Source organism: Wyeomyia smithii, chromosome 2 (assembly GCF_029784165.1).
Source record: "Wyeomyia smithii strain HCP4-BCI-WySm-NY-G18 chromosome 2, ASM2978416v1, whole genome shotgun sequence".
Classification (NCBI taxonomy): Eukaryota; Metazoa; Arthropoda; class Insecta; order Diptera; family Culicidae; genus Wyeomyia; species Wyeomyia smithii.
In genome coordinates, this window is record NC_073695.1 from 173,391,691 (window position 1) to 173,410,188 (window position 18,498).

At 39.1% G+C, this 18,498-nt stretch overlaps 1 protein-coding gene across 1 annotated transcript in view; it reads right to left on the bottom strand.

Annotated features, from left to right (window-relative positions):
• The window catches only part of LOC129720219 (uncharacterized), a 33,720-nt gene extending 15,617 nt beyond the window's left edge, over positions 1 to 18,103 (bottom strand). The window contains exon 1 of the mRNA XM_055671668.1: positions 17,024 to 18,103. Within this exon, the coding sequence (XP_055527643.1) occupies positions 17,024 to 18,103 (1,080 nt within the window). The remainder of the gene's footprint in view (positions 1 to 17,023) is intronic.
• Positions 18,104 to 18,498: the final 395 nt, after the last annotated feature.

Genomic DNA, 18,498 nt, shown 5'->3' on the forward strand with positions numbered 1-18,498 from the left:
TCGTCGTCCATCACCACTGCCACGTCGCGATTCGCCGGGAAAATCGACTTGACCATCTTATTCAACCGCTGTCGCTGCGTCATTGCCAGCAGCTCCAAGACCAGTGGACAGGACTGCCACTTCCTGACATGTATGTCCATGTTCTCTAGATACTTCTTCACTGTTTTACCGCATGCACCAACCTCCCGGCCAAGTGCACGCGGTGATTTAGCAACTTTTCCATCGGTCTTCCTCTTCAGCATCCTTTGAAGCTTCTTGTCGCTCAGGGTCGTTGGCCGTCCGGAACCGGGCTTTCTTTCGATGCTCTGATCGTTGTCCAGTAGTGTCAGGTTGTTGTAGATGCCGGAACTGGCATACCCGGCGTCCACAAAGTGTCGCACGATGTCCGTTCCTGACGCTATGTTAGTAATAAAAGGAAAGAAAATGGTCTTCCTACATGGCAATTCGCGAGACTTCTACCATGGATTAAATATCGTGGCACTTAATTGAAGTTCGGAAGTCTGACTTCCGACATCAGAGCTTCCTTCCGACTTTACTTTTTAGCAGCATTTACGTGAATGCACCAGCTAGCCCACAAGCTAACATCAGCGGCACTGTGAATGAACCTGTTTTATCAGATATTGGTCCTAACCAATCGATAACTAGGAACGTTATTATTACGGCAGCCAATCGTTTGAAACACTCTTCCAGTGTTGGCTCAGCTGGTGTTCCAGCCGTTGTCCTCAAAACTGCATCTATTGGCCCTGACACAAGTAAAAGAGATTTTTAAGTCTGTTCGCACCTACGCGAATTCTCATATGCAATTGTCAATTTATGTGTGAAAACAAAAGCAAAAATATTTCTCTCCTTCACTTTCGCAAGTAAAAACCAAACCAATATCAACAGAGTCGTCAGGGCCAATGCTCTTTTGATTCCTCGCTCACTCATTGTGTTTCCCCAAGCTGATGGAAAACGCTTTTGTCTTCGCGGTTCACAAAAATAGATCAAGCGTACCGTTTCCAATCATCGATTAACTGCCGTGTACTTCGTCAAAGCTTTTTGAGCTGATTGTTCTAAGGTTTTTGACACAGAAATGCTCGCATTAAGATCCATGAGATCCACATGTCTTCGTTCAGAAACGGTCTACTACTACTAAGCTTGTATATTTCACCACTTTCATCATACGGCATATGGATATGGATATATTGTTCAGCATATGGCTCGGAGGTAGATGCGATTTATACCGATCTTTCTATATTTGACAAAATGGATCAAATAGCTTTGGATAAACTTGAAAGATCAGGCATTGGCGGTAGTGAAATGCCAGAAGAAATCTTAAGGCTGTATTACACTCTTTGACCAAGCGTCAAATATTTGTCATTTTTTGACAGATAAAAATTTGGTCAAACATAATTAATTGTGACTCTCCAATTTTTTAATGTTGCAAACACGGACAAACAATAATCATAATGTCAAATAAATTTGACCATTCTATCAAAATGTCAAATACTTGACAATTGGTCAAAGAGTGTAACATAGGATTTACGGTGATGATTTGAAGCTTTACTATGTTACAAAAAAACAAGTGATGTTTTTTTTTCTCCAAAATGAAAATGTGATATGCGGCGTAGTCTGAACAAGGCATTTAATGTGTATAACGGTGTCAACGGGAAATACAATACATCCTTTTTACGCGGATTTCGGAATTTACGCGGGTTTTACCGCAGAAAAGTTGTTTTTTACGCGGCATGTTCAATAGTTTTTCATTTTCAAATCGCTTGTTTAGAGTGTCTGATGAGTTTACTTAATCCAAGTACTGAATATTCACTGATTTGGCCTAATCGTTTCATAGTTTTCCTTGATATGAAGCTCGGTTCGTAGGTGGAAATAACACAGCTGTTGATTCTTTTTCGAAAGTATTCAGTAGAAAAGGTTGAAAACCTTTAGCAAATGAAATTTTTTTACGTGAATTTCGGAATTCACGTAGTTTTTTTACGCCGATTTCGGAATTTGTCTTGTTATTCTTTTAAAATATTTAAAATATATCCACAGAACAGATATGCAACTTCGAACAAATCTCTGCTACAAATCCTAGCCCAAGCTGTCGCATTCGTTTTTCGCTGTTCCATACTACATTGATTTTACAGTGCATCGTTCGAACAGTATGCTCCAATAGTTTGAACATGCAACAAAAATGTATTCTTTTTTTTCTTGCTTTAATGACCAGACATCCCTCCTAGCTGGTCTCGAGGTACGATGCTGCGAAGGTTCGAGGCTCGACTCGGGAGAGACTGTTAGTGTGAGTAGGATCGTAGCGCTAGCCCCGCAATTGTCCTGCACACTTAACAGTTGGCTGCAAAGCCTTGTATAATAAACAGAAGGTCGAGTTCCGAATCGGAATGTAGCACCAAGGCTTTGCTTTTGACCAGAAAAAAGGTGATATTAAATCTATCAAAATCAAGTTAAGACAGGACCGCATTCAAGAGATTTTTCAAGCTGGAACTCAGTAACCATTCACAATCAATATGAATGAAAAAATTAAACTGAAAATCTCTCAACCATTCAAATATTGCTTAACAAATTTTCTTGGATCGTACATCCCGCGACTGTTGAAACCATTTTAACCAGATATACTTAGATATTGTCGTTGGAGTTGGAAACCGAATTTCTCGACTAATGACAATATGTTTTTTTCTCGTACCGTTTATTACACTTAACATTGCGAGTAATGCATATTAGACGCGATATACACAGCACTGTTTACGACATTAGGTACAACGTAAAAAAACAATTGTTGTTAGTCAAGATATTCGGTTTTCAACTCGAGCAACAAAGAAATTCATTTAAAAAAACTGTTTATAAAAAACATTGCACGTATGCGGGTGGTACTGTACGATTATCATTAAAAGGCACTCTCGCTATACCAGTACCGGAGAGAACAAAGAAATCTCTCGACGAAATAGCGTCGAAGGTCGCACACTTTTTTTTTGAGGAGAAGGATTTGTTAGTAGCTTAAGTATTTATGATAAATATTAGTAAATAATGAGTATGTGTGTCCAATCACAAATGGTGACTTCTCAACACTGTTAGAAATTTGTAATTTTAATTGTTAGGATTTGTTTGCTTTCGCAATTAGGACTTATCATTCGCAGGGATTTAAACCTACTTGTCAGAAAAGGGGAAGTAAATTTGTAACTAACTTAATTGCTAACTTATTGGCTATAAAGAGAGCTTATCGTAGCAATTGAGGATTGCAACGATTTTTGTCGAAAATTGTTAATAGTTTTATTTTACATAGCTTCTAATGGTTCAACTCCAGTAAGTCTATGTAATTCGAGTGTACCAAACCAAAGAGGACGCTTCAATATCATTTTCCGAATTTTATTCTAAATCCTTTGGAGCGTTTTCTTCCATGTTGAACAGCAACTTGACCAGATCGGTACAGCATAAAGCATTGCTGGTCTAAAAATTTGTTTGTAAATCAAAAGTTTGTTCTTTAAACAAAGTTTAGAATTCCTGTTAATGAGAGGATATAAACATCTCGTATATTTGATGCACTTGGCTTGTATACTCTCAATGTGCTCTTTGAAAATAAGTTTTTTATCGTAAATTAGTCCCAAGTACTAAACCTTGTCAGACCAACTTAAAATAACCCCATTAATCTTGACAACCTGATTATTGTTTGGCTTGAGGAAAGAAGCCCTAGTGTTATGAGGAAAAATTATCATTTGAGTTTTAGAAGCATTGGGAGAGATTTTCCACTTTTGCAAGTAGGAAGAAAAAATATCTAAACTTTTCTGCAATCGACTGCATATGACACGAAGGCTTTTTCCTTTTACGGAAATGCTTGTGTCATCGCAGAACAATGACTTTGTGCATCCTGGAGGCAAATCAGGAAGATCTGAAGTGAATATGTTATACAGGACTGGGCCCAATACTGAACCTTGGGGCACACCTGCTCTGACAGGAAATCTATCAGATTTTGAATTCTGATAGACAACCTGCAGAGTTCGATCAGTAAGATAATTTTTCAAAATTTTGATTAGGAAAATTGGAAAATTAAAAGTTTGCAATTTCGCAATCAAACCTTTATGCCAAACACTGTCGAATGCTTTTTCTATGTCTAAATAAGCAGCTCCAGTGGAATAACCTTCAGATTTGTTAGCTCGTATCATAATAGTAACTCTGAGCAATTGATGAGTTGTGGAATGCCCATGGCAAAATCCAAACTGTTCATTTGCAAAAATTGAATTTTTGTTGATGTGTGACATCATTCTGCAAAGAATAATTCTCTCTTATTAAAGAAAGCAAACTGATTGGTCGGTAACTTGAAACTTCAGCTGGATTCTTATCCGGCTTTAAAATTGGAGTAATTTTTGCATTTTTCCATAATTTGGGAAAATATGCAATTTTGAAGCAGCAATTAGAAATTTTCACTAGAAAATCCATTGTGCTCTCAGGGAGATGTTTGATTAGTACAGCGGTTTTCAACCGGGGGGGAATTCCCCCCTAGGGGGGAATTTGACCGTTGCAGGGGGGGAATCGCGAGTGGAAAAATTTCACATGTAATGCGATTTTATGATTGACGGTGGTGCGACATTTTTTTTCAGTGTCCAATGAATTCGCTCGCGAAAAACCCATGCACCGGTTTTTCGCATTATTTTGCTCTATAGGCATACGTCAAATAGACCTTTCTATCTGCGCTAGTATTAGTGGTCGATTTCACTAATACAAGTTTTATTTTTGGGCGCAAATAATCAACACGCTGGTGATAACAAAAAATTTCCTCATGCCCCGAACTTTTATTCAAGTTGTAGGCCGATTTTTAGTTTTATTTCATTTATGTTTCCACTAAAACACAGTTTGTTGAAACAGGTAACACGAATGAACTAGGATTCATAAGTGAAATATTTTTTCGAAATTGAATATCAGCTAATTTTTTGGTTGAAAACAAATCGATTTTATAAGGATACACGACTAAGCCTGTATTGGTGAGATCTGGCTTAGAAAGCTCCGCTGCTCTATATGCTTGATGACGATAAATCGTAACACACACCTTCACAAGTGATGCTGAAGATGCCCGTGTATTGGTGTTTTCCTGCTCCTGCTTGAAACCTGTTTAAAATTAAAGTTTAAAAAGCCTTATATTTTTTAATTACTACGGCTTTTTTTTCATGGTGCCGATAGGGGGGAAAAGCTTGTGTAAATTATCAAAAGGGGGTGCATGAACTGAAAAAGGTTGAAAACCACTGGATTAGTATATTAAAGATTCCATCGTCACCAGGTGCTTTCATGTTTTTGAAATTTTTAATAATTGATTTAATCTCATTCAAGTTAGTTTCAATTATTTCTGCAGGTAGAAAATTCTGGGAAGAAATTAAATCAAATTGACGTGTGACTTCATTTTCAATTGGACTCACAAAATTCAAATTTGAGTTATGAACACTCTCAAACTGCTGAGCAAGTCTTTGAGCCTTTTGTTCATTGGATACAAGAAAACGTTCATCATCTTTTAAAACTGGAATAGGCTTCGAAGGTTTCTTAAGAATCTTCGACAGCTTCCAAAAGGGTTTTGAATATGGTTTTAATTTTTCAACTTTAGTCTCAAAATTCTGATTTCTCAGAAGAGTAAATCTATGTTTAATCTCTTTCTGTAAATCTTTATAAATAGTTTTAAAAACAGGGTCACGAGAACGTTGATATTGACGTCTGCGAACATTTTTCAAACGAATTAGAAGTTGAAGATTTTCGTCAATTATTGGTGAATCAAATTTCACATGAGCCTTTGGAACAGAATAATTTCTGGCATCAATAATTGCACATTTAAATGCTTCTAAAGCGGAATCAATATTCACTTCGTTTTGCAAATCAAGCGCATTATTGAAATTTCTCTCAATATGAGTTTTGTATCTTTCCCAATTAGCCTTGTTATAATTAACCCTTTCCCGCTCATGGTGACTCTAGAGCAGTGGTTTTCAACCTTTTTCAGTTCATGCACCCCCTTTTGATAATTTACACAAGCTTTTCCCCCCTATCGGCACCATGAAAAAAAAGCCGTAGTAATTAAAAAATATAAGGCTTTTTAAACTTTAATTTTAAACAGGTTTCAAGCAGGAGCAGGAAAACACCAATACACGGGCATCTTCAGCATCACTTGTGAAGGTGTGTGTTACGATTTATCGTCATCAAGCATATAGAGCAGCGGAGCTTTCTAAGCCAGATCTCACCAATACAGGCTTAGTCGTGTATCCTTATAAAATCGATTTGTTTTCAACCAAAAAATTAGCTGATATTCAATTTCGAAAAAATATTTCACTTATGAATCCTAGTTCATTCGTGTTACCTGTTTCAACAAACTGTGTTTTAGTGGAAACATAAATGAAATAAAACTAAAAATCGGCCTACAACTTGAATAAAAGTTCGGGGCATGAGGAAATTTTTTGTTATCACCAGCGTGTTGATTATTTGCGCCCAAAAATAAAACTTGTATTAGTGAAATCGACCACTAATACTAGCGCAGATAGAAAGGTCTATTTGACGTATGCCTATAGAGCAAAATAATGCGAAAAACCGGTGCATGGGTTTTTCGCGAGCGAATTCATTGGACACTGAAAAAAAATGTCGCACCACCGTCAATCATAAAATCGCATTACATGTGAAATTTTTCCACTCGCGATTCCCCCCCTGCAACGGTCAAATTCCCCCCTAGGGGGGAATTCCCCCCCGGTTGAAAACCGCTGCTCTAGAGCACCAAGAATTATAATCATCATATCTTGACATAAAATAGTTTGTTGTGCTTACGATTGTTCCATAAACTTTTATATGCTGCCTCAGAGCATCACTGGGCATTTTCTTCAAAATACTACAGTTGACAGTAATTTTAGTTAGTCTACAAAGTGTTCAGCTTGAAATGTCTCGTGAAGCTATAAATTTTAATGTTGAACCTTGTGACCGGGAGAGGGTTGAAAACAGAGCTCATAGGGTTTAAAACTGATTCATGTGATAAAGAAAAAGTTATTGGAAGATGGTCAGAATCAAAGTCAGCATGTGTGATCAAATCACTACATACGTGACTTTGATCTGTTAGCACCAAATCAATTGTTGATGGGTTTCTTACAGAAGAAAAGCATGTAGGACTATTCGGAGACAAAATAGAATAGTATCCTGAAGAACAATCATTGAATAAAATTTTGCCATTGGAATTACTTTGAGAATTATTCCATGATCGATGTTTAGCGTTAAAATCGCCGATTATAAAAAATTTCGAAAGATTTCTGGTGAGTTTTTGTAAATCACCTTTAAAATGATTTTTGTGCTCGCGTGTGCATTGGAATGGTAAATATGCTGCGGCAATAAATAAAATCCCAAGTTCAGTGTGGACTTCAATTCCCAAAGTTTCAATAACTTTCGTCTCAAGATGGGGAAGAGCACGATGTTTGATTCGGCGATGAATAACAATTGCAACTCCACCGCCGGAACCCTGAATCCTATCATATCTATGAACCACGTAATTGGGATCATATTTTAATTTAATGTTAGGTTTCAAAAATGTTTCAGTAATAATTGCAATATGCACATTTTTAACTGTAAAAAAATTAAAAAGCTCATTCTCATTGGCCTTCAATGAGCGAGCATTCCAATTTAAAATTTTGATTGGTTTATTTAAAATCATTGCTAAATTTCAAATTAGAAACAATTTTAATTGTAAAATTTGTAAAAATCAAAGAAATAGCTATCGGTTTCCGTTATACTCTACTAGAAAATTTTCTAGTAGAGTATAACGGAAACCGATAACTATTTCTTTGATTTCTCAATCACTCTGCTAAGACGCTCGATATAGATTTTCTAAATTTAAAATTTGTACCTATTTGGATGGCTTCAAACATTGATTTTGCCTGCAACATGGCGTTCATAAGATCGAACATTGCTTGTTGCAGAAACGAAAGTTTACCTGCCGTAATAGGCCCCAGGCAGTTGACTTTAGAAAAAATATTTTCGGTAACAATATTAGCTGGGGTAATAGGTGAACAATTATTTTCTAGCGTGTTTTGCTTACCCATATTAGCGGTCATTTTCGAACTACCACCATTTGGCGGTAGAATGTTCGAACTACCTGTAACCTGTGCATATGTTAAACGAGTATGCAGAGGGGTAGAAGAAGTGGGCGTTATTGGTACGCTTGGAGAATTTTGTTTTGAAGTTTGTTTTGATTGGGAAATTGAATTTTGTTTACCTTGCCTTGCCTTAACAATTGCTAGACGGACTGGGCATTGATAAAAATTTGACATATGGTCGCCGTTACAATTCGCACAGCGAAAATTGTTACTCTCTTTCACAGGACATGTGTCCTTTTTGTGAGAAGACATTTTTGGTCCATGTTACAGAATTTTGAACCATGGCCATAACCAGAGTTGCCAATAAAAATTTTCTTTAAACTGGAAAGATTCTAAAAAAAAAACTGGAAAAAACTGGATTCGGGAGAAATTTAAAAAATAGCAAACAAATTAATTGTGAGAGTTTTTCTGTGATGGTTACTGAAACCAGCATCAGTTTTAAATACAGCAACTAAAAAGATATCTTTTCGTAAAATATACCACATTTTAATTCAAACTGTTTTATTTTGAGCTCACAATTTGTTAAAATTATGGACTGAAAAATTCCCTTTACAGCAGCAAAATTACGCAACCAATCTATCTCAAATTCATGAAAATAGAGTTGTTTCATTCACTTTAACTTTTAACAAAAGTACTGCTGCAACATTTTCTTACGTAACATCAGTGAAGTTTAAATTTCAATTATTTCTAGCAATCTCTTAAAAATACATTTTTAAACTGCTACCCAACAGAAAACTAACTGAAGATTTTTTTCATGATCTGGTAAGACCCATTTGTTTAGTTTTATTTCAACCATGCTATGCAGTTTTTATTTTGGCCGTGTTTCGCGTGAGAAGATAAAATAACTAAAATGCTTTGGGGAATAAAACAATATTTAAAAATAATATATCAATCTAAAATATCTTGTAAAATATTTTAAAATATCAATCGGAGCTTGAGTGAATAGAAAATCTGGATGAAACTGGAACATATATAAAAAAACTGGAAAATTTTGGGATTGAACTGTTTGACTGGATCACTTGGGAAAAACTGGAAGAATCCAGTTTAAACTGGAACATTGGCAACTCTGGCCATAACGTTGGTAAGTACGGCATTGGGTGATATGCTTTTCACCTCCGCCAAACTTTCGATACAATTCCCATTTCACTCGCACATTATAAATAGCATGTGCTTTTTCAAAAAATTTCAAACTTTTAACCTCACTGCGGTTAAAATGAATTAAATAATTAACTAGGGAAATTCCAGTTCGCTGACTGCTTTCGCCTCGTGATTTTTGTTTTATTAGAATTGCTTGGGTAGGGGCTATGCCAAGTAATTCTGTTAAAGTAAGTTTGATCTCATCAACGGTTTGATCGTTGGTGAGACCTTTTAATACGACCTTAAACGGCTTGGCGCTCTTGGTGACATATGTAAAAAATTTATACATCTTTTCAGTTAAAAACTGAATAAGACGATTACGACCCTTTATAGCAGCGCTTCTCAACCTTTCTTTCTCCGCGTACCCCTTGGCGATATTTTTCATATCGATTGTACCCCCTGGTTTGAAATGTTCTCGCAGAGTGGGAGAGAGTAGTGGTAAATCATGTTGTGGTAGGCTAGTTAAGGTTGCAAATTGAACTATGGTTTATTTGATTGCTACAGTCATGTTTTAAGAGCAAGATTGAACAACAAATTAAGTATTATAAAGAAAAATTGCTTTGTCCGCCATTACTGATTTTTCTTTCGCGTACCCCCTGGAGGTTTTCGAGTACCCCCAGGGGTACGCGTACCCCAGGTTGAGAACCGCTGCTTTATAGAGTCGGCTAATAAGCTGCATTCGCCTCTACGACCAATTTGATAGGTAACTTTAACGTCAGAAACAAACGTTGAAAGTTCCTTTTTGAATATATTGAATTCAGAAGAAATAGTTACCACAATAGGTGGAACTTTCTCCTTTTTAAAATAATTTACATTTTGTACAGTAACTTCCATTTTGTACTAATTTTGTACTAATAACTTCCATTTCACCATATCAAATATCAAAAGGATTGTCACTACAGACACTCGAAGTGTCAAAAAGAGATGCCTCTATTTTCCTACCCGCAGCGATGCGTGGTTTCTTTTTTCGTCCTGCCATTTCAGGTGATACGAAAAAAGTTAAAACAAATGTTAAATTCAAAAGTAGGTAGTCTTGAGAAAGACTGATGAAAAACAGCTTTCAGGTAGTCTTTAAAAGACACACTGACAAAACACAAACCTTGAAGCTATAGGCAGTCAAAGACCAGTCCACAAGCAACCGAAAACACGTCTGATCTGTAGGACAGTTCAAGACGCTCTGAAATGTACTACTCGAATGGTAACATATCAACGCTATTATATATACACTACCCGTCATAAGTTTGGAATCACTTTACTGAGTATTGCAACACCCAGTTTGAATATTGCAACACCTTCCGAAAAGTTTAGCATCACCTGGAATAGGCGGATATCTCGTGTTTTTGACAACTTAGAAAGTTGCGGTTTTCAACTAACTTGTTCAGGAGTTCAAAGGCTACTGTATGGTGGCCAATTCAGTGTGAAATTTTACCGTTATGTGGCGCTAGTGGGCACACAATTTGTCGTATTTTGAACTTAACTAATCTCACAATTCCGACCTGCTAGAAAGTTGCGGTGTTCAGCAAACTTGTTCAGGGGGCTAAAAGCTTTTACATAGTAGACAATTTAGAACTTAATTTCCCCCATAAGCGGCGCTAGGGTGCATGCAGTTCTTCGTATCTAGACTTCAACTTATCGCGCGATTATTACTACCAAGAAAGTTGCGATCTTCGGCCACCAGTTCTGGTCAACATATCGAAACAGTATAACGCCGCATGTGTGTTCCAAACTATTCCATCGATTCTATTTTCATTACAATTCAGTGTCAACACAAATCAAAAACACCCAGTGCTCTAATTGAAACACAATCTCGGCAACTTCGGCAACCACCAGGGCGAGTGTTTTTGATTTCTTGTATACATTTCGGGTATCTGCTCGTTGGATGGGGTTTACACGCGCTTTCTCAAACGCGCCATGTACTGAAGTCACAACCATTTGGCTTGCATGTAAGCCAAGCTTACAAGCTTACGTATTGTGTGAGGTGATCAAACTGTCAACATTCAAATCGGTTTCACCTCGTCATGTGTAAACAATCAGTGCTTAAAGAATTGCGTAAATAAAAAGTGTTACTGAGTTACTGAATATTGCAACTATCTAAACAGAGTTTAAAATAGAGAAAGTTGAAAAAGCTAAAAACTTTATGCACACTAGAAGCACATTGAAGAAAAATTTCGAACTCTTGATCTTCTGAGTAACTTTGCTGAAAATCGCTACTCTATAAATGATGGGATTATTTAGCTAAACTGACTTCGAAACGGTCAAAACTATATGCACACTAGCGCTGTGTTGTGGCTGAATTTCGCACTATACTGTCTGCCAATTACAAGCCCTTGACCTCCTGGGCAACTTCGCTAAAGACCAGAACTCTAGATTTCCAGAATCAAAAGATAGAGTTACATAAATCTGCCCCCCTCTGCAAAAATAATAAAGAAATCACACGCGAAACACTAAAAACTCAGCTTCGAAACTCTTTGAATATTTGAAAAGGGCGGACTTTTGATGTTTCGTTTTGACAGATGCAGAAAAATTGCCGAACAGTATAGTAAAAAACAACGAGAGTTCAGCAAAACAAATGAAGGGTTTTTCAGCAACACCTAGGTAGTATAGACACTATATATATAGACCTACGGACTGAATCGCAGCGAGCCAAAACAATTGTCAAACGTGCGAGCCAAAATGAACACAATGAAAAATGTGTATGAAACAAATAACAAGAATATAAAAAGCCAGCGATGCCAGTGCTGCTGCTATTCACTACGCAGGTCTTCGAAAACTACCGAACCGATCGACGTGAAAATTTGTATGTAGGGGTTTTTGGTGCCGATAAAGGTTCCTATGATAATTTGAGACCGCTCCCTCTTCTGGAAGGGAGGGGTCCCATACAAATGAAACATAAATTTCTGCACAGCTCAAGAACAAACCAAGCAAATACAACCGAATTTGGCATAAGGATGTTTCAAGAGGTAACAAATATGTCCATAATAGTTGAACGTCCCTTCCTTTTCTGGAAAGAAGGGGTTCTATACAAATGAAACACAAATTTCTGCACATCTCGAGAACTAATCAACTAAATGGAACCAAATTTGGCAGGTAAATGTTTTTAGTGGTAGAAAATATGTCCATAATGTTTTGACACCCCTCCTTCTTTTGGAAGGTGCCATACAAATGAAACACACATTTCTGCACATCTCGAGAACTAACCAACTAAATCGAACCAAATTTGGCAGGTGAGGTAACAAATATGTTCCATAATCGACCTCAGGCAACATTTTGGGTTGTAAGATGGCATCTTCCGGTTCCTGGAAAACAGCCAAAAATGGCCGATTTCCACCCATTTTAACAATATCCGGATCTAGAATGATACGGAGGAGCTAAAATCGACCACAGATACCATTTTAAATTTTGAGATGGCGACTTCCGGTATTGGCTGTTATCATTTTCGGGTGTTTCCCAGGAACATGTGCTTCCAGAAGAGGGAGGGGCGTCGAACATTATTGACATATTTGTTACCTCTAAAAACATTCAAGCAGAATAATGCTCAGAAGCCAGAAATTATCTTAAATACCATTTAGAAATTCGAGATGGCGACTTCCGGTTTGTGAAAAATAGTCTAAAATAACCAAATACCATCCAATATAAGTATCTCTGGAACCAGAATGATGCAATGAGCTAACAGTTGACCTCAGGTACCATTTTGAATTGCTAAATGGCAACTTCTAGGGAACAGTCGAAAATGACCGAAAAATACTCATTATGGATATTTCCGTAATCGAGATGATGCATAGAAACCAAACATTGACCCTGGACACAATTTTGAATTTAAAGACTTTGTTTCTAGAAAACAACCGAAATAACTATTTTCAATATGGGTATTTCCGGTGTCAGATAGATGCCAGAAAGTCTGCTGAAAATGACCGAATATCACCCAATATGAATATATTCAGAATTAAGGCAATGTACAGAAGCCAAAAGTCGAGGATGTTGTCATTTCGATAAAACCAATCATTTCAAACGATTTGTTATTTGACTTTGATCATATCCTATGGCCGATTCGTCGTGCATTTGCAGACTGAACACATCGCAAGGAATCAATGAATTTGGAACGTTCAAATAATAGGATACCACATTTAAATTATGTTGAGGCCACATATATCGATCAAAGCACATTTTCACATTTCGGTATTTTGCAGACGAAGTTACAGTCCGTGTCGGCCAATCCCTGGCCAATGCAGAGAAATATAATCGCAGGGAATTGTAATCTGCGTTAGAAAACGTGAAAAATATACTTTGCTGTGAAAACGTGTTTTATTCGTATTGTTGTACAAAAGAAAGAGAAAAAATATGACAGGTCGACACGGGACCTTCTTTGTTCACTAGTAAAGAGTATGTGGTTATAGATGGGCGAAAAGTTCATCAGCGCACCGATACTGGAAATTTACCAACACTCCTCCTCGCTGATTACTTTTCTTCTCTCTTCTGACGTAGCCCAAGCATTTGCCTGAAATGATGCATCTTCACTGATCCTAGTGGCTTGGTAAAAATATCAGCCACCATATTTTCCGTCGAGCAATAGCACAGTTGAATCGTCTTACTAGAAACTAGGCTCTTGGCATGATGGTATTTCGTATCGATATGCTTACTTCTTTTATTCTGCCTCTCAAGCGACACAAAATCGATATAGCTACGATTGTCTTCATTGACCACTGTAGGAGATTGTTGTTTGTGTCCCAACTCCAATAATAGTCTTCGCATCCAAACCGCTTCCTGTGCAGCTTCCGAGAGAGCTACATACTCAGCTTCCATGGTAGATGTTGTTACACATCCCTGTTTGCGGCTTGCCCAACTTACGCTTGCTTTACCAATCTGATACACAAAGCCGCTGGTGGACTTCTTATCGGTTGTGTCCCCAGCCCAGTCCGCATCACTGTACCCGATCAGTTCCAAGTTCTTCGTTGCATCACTGCTAAATTTCAGCTGGCAATCCTGCGTAGCCATTAAATAACGTACTACTCGCTTTAGTTCCACCCAGTCTCGCTGCATTGGTTGTTTAGTTTTTCTGCTGAGGATTGACACGGATTCTGCTATGTCTGGTCTTGAGTTAGTCGCTACGTACAACAGCGCACCAACCAGACTATGATACTGAACGTTATCTGCCAGTGCTTCTCCTTCTTGCTGGCTGAAATATCCGGGGTCTAGCGGATATCTAGATGTTTTCGCACCGATAAGCCCAAACCGATCCGCAATCTTTCGTATAAAACACTGTTGATTGATTGCGTAGAACCCATCCAAATCTTTTGTCACTTCGATGCCAAGAAAATGGCTCACCTCACCGAGAGATGAAATGTCAAAACTCTGTTGTAGTTGCCTCTCCAGTCGCTCAATTTGGTCTTCATCCTTACAAACAACAATCATGTCGTCCACGTAAATTAATAGATAGATTCACATGCCATCAGCTAGTTGTTTGGTAAACAAACAAGCGTCTGACTCCGATTGACGAAAACCGAGGCCGACCAACACTTCCTTAACGGTTGAGTTTCAGACTCTTGCGGCTTGCTTGAGTCCGTAGAGGCTTCCGTTCAATTTGCACACTAGTTCTTCTTTGCCCGTTACCGAATAACCCAGAGGTTGACGCATGAAAATTTCTTCTTGCAACACTCCGTTTAAGTACGCGTTTTTAACGTCAACATGCCGCACTTTAAGGCCTAGGTGTCCTGCAACAGTTAACAATACCCTGAATGTCTGTTGCAGTGCTACCGGTGCATGCATTTCACTGAAGTCTTCACCAAATCGTTGCGCATAACCTTGAGCAACCATGCGTGCCTTAAAACGAATTGTTTGCCCCGTTGGATCCTTCTTTTCTTTATATACCCATTTCGATCCAATCGCGTGACGACCGGGTGGTAATGGAACCACATCCATGTCACGAACGTCATTCCCATACATTTTGCTTGAAGCCAATTTTCTCTGGCTCTCTGGCTCGATTTTACGTCAAAAGGCTGTCAGTGCTTTCGAAACAGCCGAATAAGCTTCGTTCATGCAGGATCAGCTGTTGCTGCAAGTGGTGTGTAGAAATCAAAAAGCGAAGAATGTTTTTTTTGTTTCGTTCGTTCTCTAGATGTTGTGCAGGACATAAATAGATATGTCCAGACATGTTTCAACACGTTCTGGATCATAAATTCAATATTCATATTGATATGTATTCATTAGAACTTTTCACGCGAAAAAAACGCAACAGCCTATGCGGCACAATGAACGGAGCTTAAGATCATATCATTAACAGTAGCGCCATCATCATCGGCGGCGGCTTCAGGCCACAGTCGCACATGGGTCTGAATGGAACGAGAGTCCACGTGCCATTCGATATTAACGACTGGTATTCTTCGTTCATTGCCTTTACCCACTCTTCTTTATTCACGCTTTTCATTGCATCCTTAAAATTCTTTGGTTCACACTCCTGAATCTTCGCAACACCTACCACGTAATCATCAAACCGTTTCGGTATAGCTCCGGCATTCGCCCGTTGTGATCTTCTCCCTTGCAATTCATCACTAGCACTACCAGCCTCGTTATATGTGTCATCAATATCATGGTATTCTTCATCTGACGAATTCATGTCCGAGGAAGAGTCACTCACTAAATCATGATTATCGCCATTTTCTCCACATTGCACATCACCAATTTCCCGATTCTTCATTGAATCTCCATCACTCACTTCAGCTTTCTGCCATGAGCTATTGCTTGGCTCCTCCTGTACCTTCACGCCGAGCTCGAGAAACCTCGCATCACGACTTATGGTAATTTTTCCCGTACGCCTGTTGAGAAATCTGTACGCTTTCGATCCACAAGCATACCCTACGGAGGTCAACTTTTCGGCTCTGCTCTGCAACTTGCTACGTTTAACATCAGGCACATAAACGTACGCCTCACACCCGAAAACCTTTAGCTCACTCAAGTTAGGCTTCTCTCCACACCATAACTCCATTGGCGTTTTCTGTACAACCCGCGAAGGCAAGCGATTTTGAATGTAAGCTGCCGCCGTAATTGCTTCACCCTAGTACTGCTTTCCCAGTCCTGCATCCAGCAGCATACATACTGCCATTTCCTGCAAGTATCTATTCCGACGTTCAGCGACGCCATTCTGCTGCGGGGAATAGCCAGCAGTCAGCTGCATTTGCTTCGCGATAAAATTGTTGTAGCTTCTTGTTAACAAATTCTGCACCACGATCAGAACGAATTATTCGTGGTTTCTGCTGGAATTTATTTTCAACAAACCTGACAAAGCTTTTAATACACTCCTTTGCTTCCGCCTTATCTTTCAACAAATACAAAACAAGATAGCGACTGAAATCATCTATGAGCACCATAAAATACTTGTTCCCCCCAGGTGTAACGTTACTCATTGGCCCGCAGAGGTCTGTATGAATGAGCTCTAGTGGTTGACTCGCTCTATGTTCTGCTTGCTGTGGGAACGGCAAGCGCGCCATCTTCCCTTCCAAGCAATGTTCACACACGACTTTCATATCGCAGTTCACTAATTTCATACCTGTAGCTGAGTTTTCCTTCTGTATTCGGTCTATAATCGTTGGATCCCGATGACCGAATCGTCTATGCCACGTATGCTGGCAATGCATAGTGTGACTACCACCTGCAGCTACTGCAACATGCTCCGAATTTTTCAACACATATAATCCACCATTACGTTCACCCACAGCGACGATCTTGTCGGACTCATCATGGATCTCAACGCAATTTTGCTTAAATATAACATTAAAGCCTTTATCGGCAATTTTACTCACCGACAGGAGTCCACTATCGAGTTCCGGTACGTACAGGACATTATCGAGACGGATATTCACCTGCTTTCCCGAACCATTGAAACCTGACACGGTACCAGCGCCATGCCCACCGGATTTAGTACACTTCCCGTTCGCCAACATAACCTGCACACTCGACGAATCGTCCAGGGTTTCGAAAAAACTGTCGCAGCTTGTCATGTGGCACGAAGCACCACTATCCACCGTCCAGAAATGATTTTGCTTCACTGCCGAACGAATAACATGAGTCTCCTCCTGCGCGAAAAAACTCACGGCTTCCGTGTTCGAGTTAGCTTGTTTCGCTTTCACTGGCTGATTATTGCTCCGACCCGAGCTGCCTGCGTTGTTTCCAGAAGGCCCTGGTACCGGTTGCTTATCTTTTGTTGCTTGCCACTTCCGACAATTCTTGAAATGACCGGGCTTCTTGCAAAAGAAGCAAACAATGTCTCTGTTTACCTTTTGCGTTTTCAGTACCTGTTCGCCAACAACTTGTTTCCCTTCTCTTTGCAATCGCTTCTGATACTGATCCACCAGCTTTGACCGGACAAATTCCAACTTTATTTCTTCATCGGGTCGTGCCTCTAACGCCGATGCAAAACTATGGTACGAATCGGGCATACTGCGCAACATCATCGCAATTTTTAATTTTTCATCCAGATTCAGTCCGCAATTCTGAAGCCGCTCAAACACTGAGTCCATCTCAAGCAAGTGTTTTTTGACGTCACCGCCCTCCGGAAGCTTGGTGTCACACAGCCGGTTCAATAGTGACAACTGTGAAGTTGTCGACGACTTCTCATGGTATGCTTTCAAAGCATTCCATACCGCAACAGCACTAGCACAATCTTTTATTATGGTGTACTGAGTCTGCTCAAGACACAAGTCGATCGTAGCGCGAGCTTTTCTATCAGCTTTTTGCCATACCGATGTCTCCGGTTTCGGTTTTGGTTGTGCAACGACATGCCAAAGGTCCTCTCGCACAAGAAACATTTCCATTTGAAATTTACATGTAGCGTAGTTCGTGTTGTTGAGTTTAACTAACGAAAACTTTCCTAGGTCCGCCATTTTGCCACCACACAACACGCACGAACCGAACAAAACACCTAACGCCGTCGACCGACAAAAACGCTACAATTCTCACGGTCCGATACTGGGACCAAAACCTGTCAGCCAATCCCTGGCCAATGCAGAGAAATATAATCGCAGGGAATTGTAATCCGCGTTAGAAAACGTGAAAAATATACTTTGCTGTGAAAACGTGTTTTATTCGTATTGTTGTACAAAAGAAAGAGAAAAAATATGACAGGTCGACACGGGACCTTCTTTGTTCACTAGTAAAGAGTATGTGGTTATAGATGGGCGAAAAGTTCATCAGCGCACCGATACTGGAAATTTACCAACAGTCCGATTACAGTAAAATTCAATAGGGTGTTATGAGGCAGCTAGACTTATTATTTGAC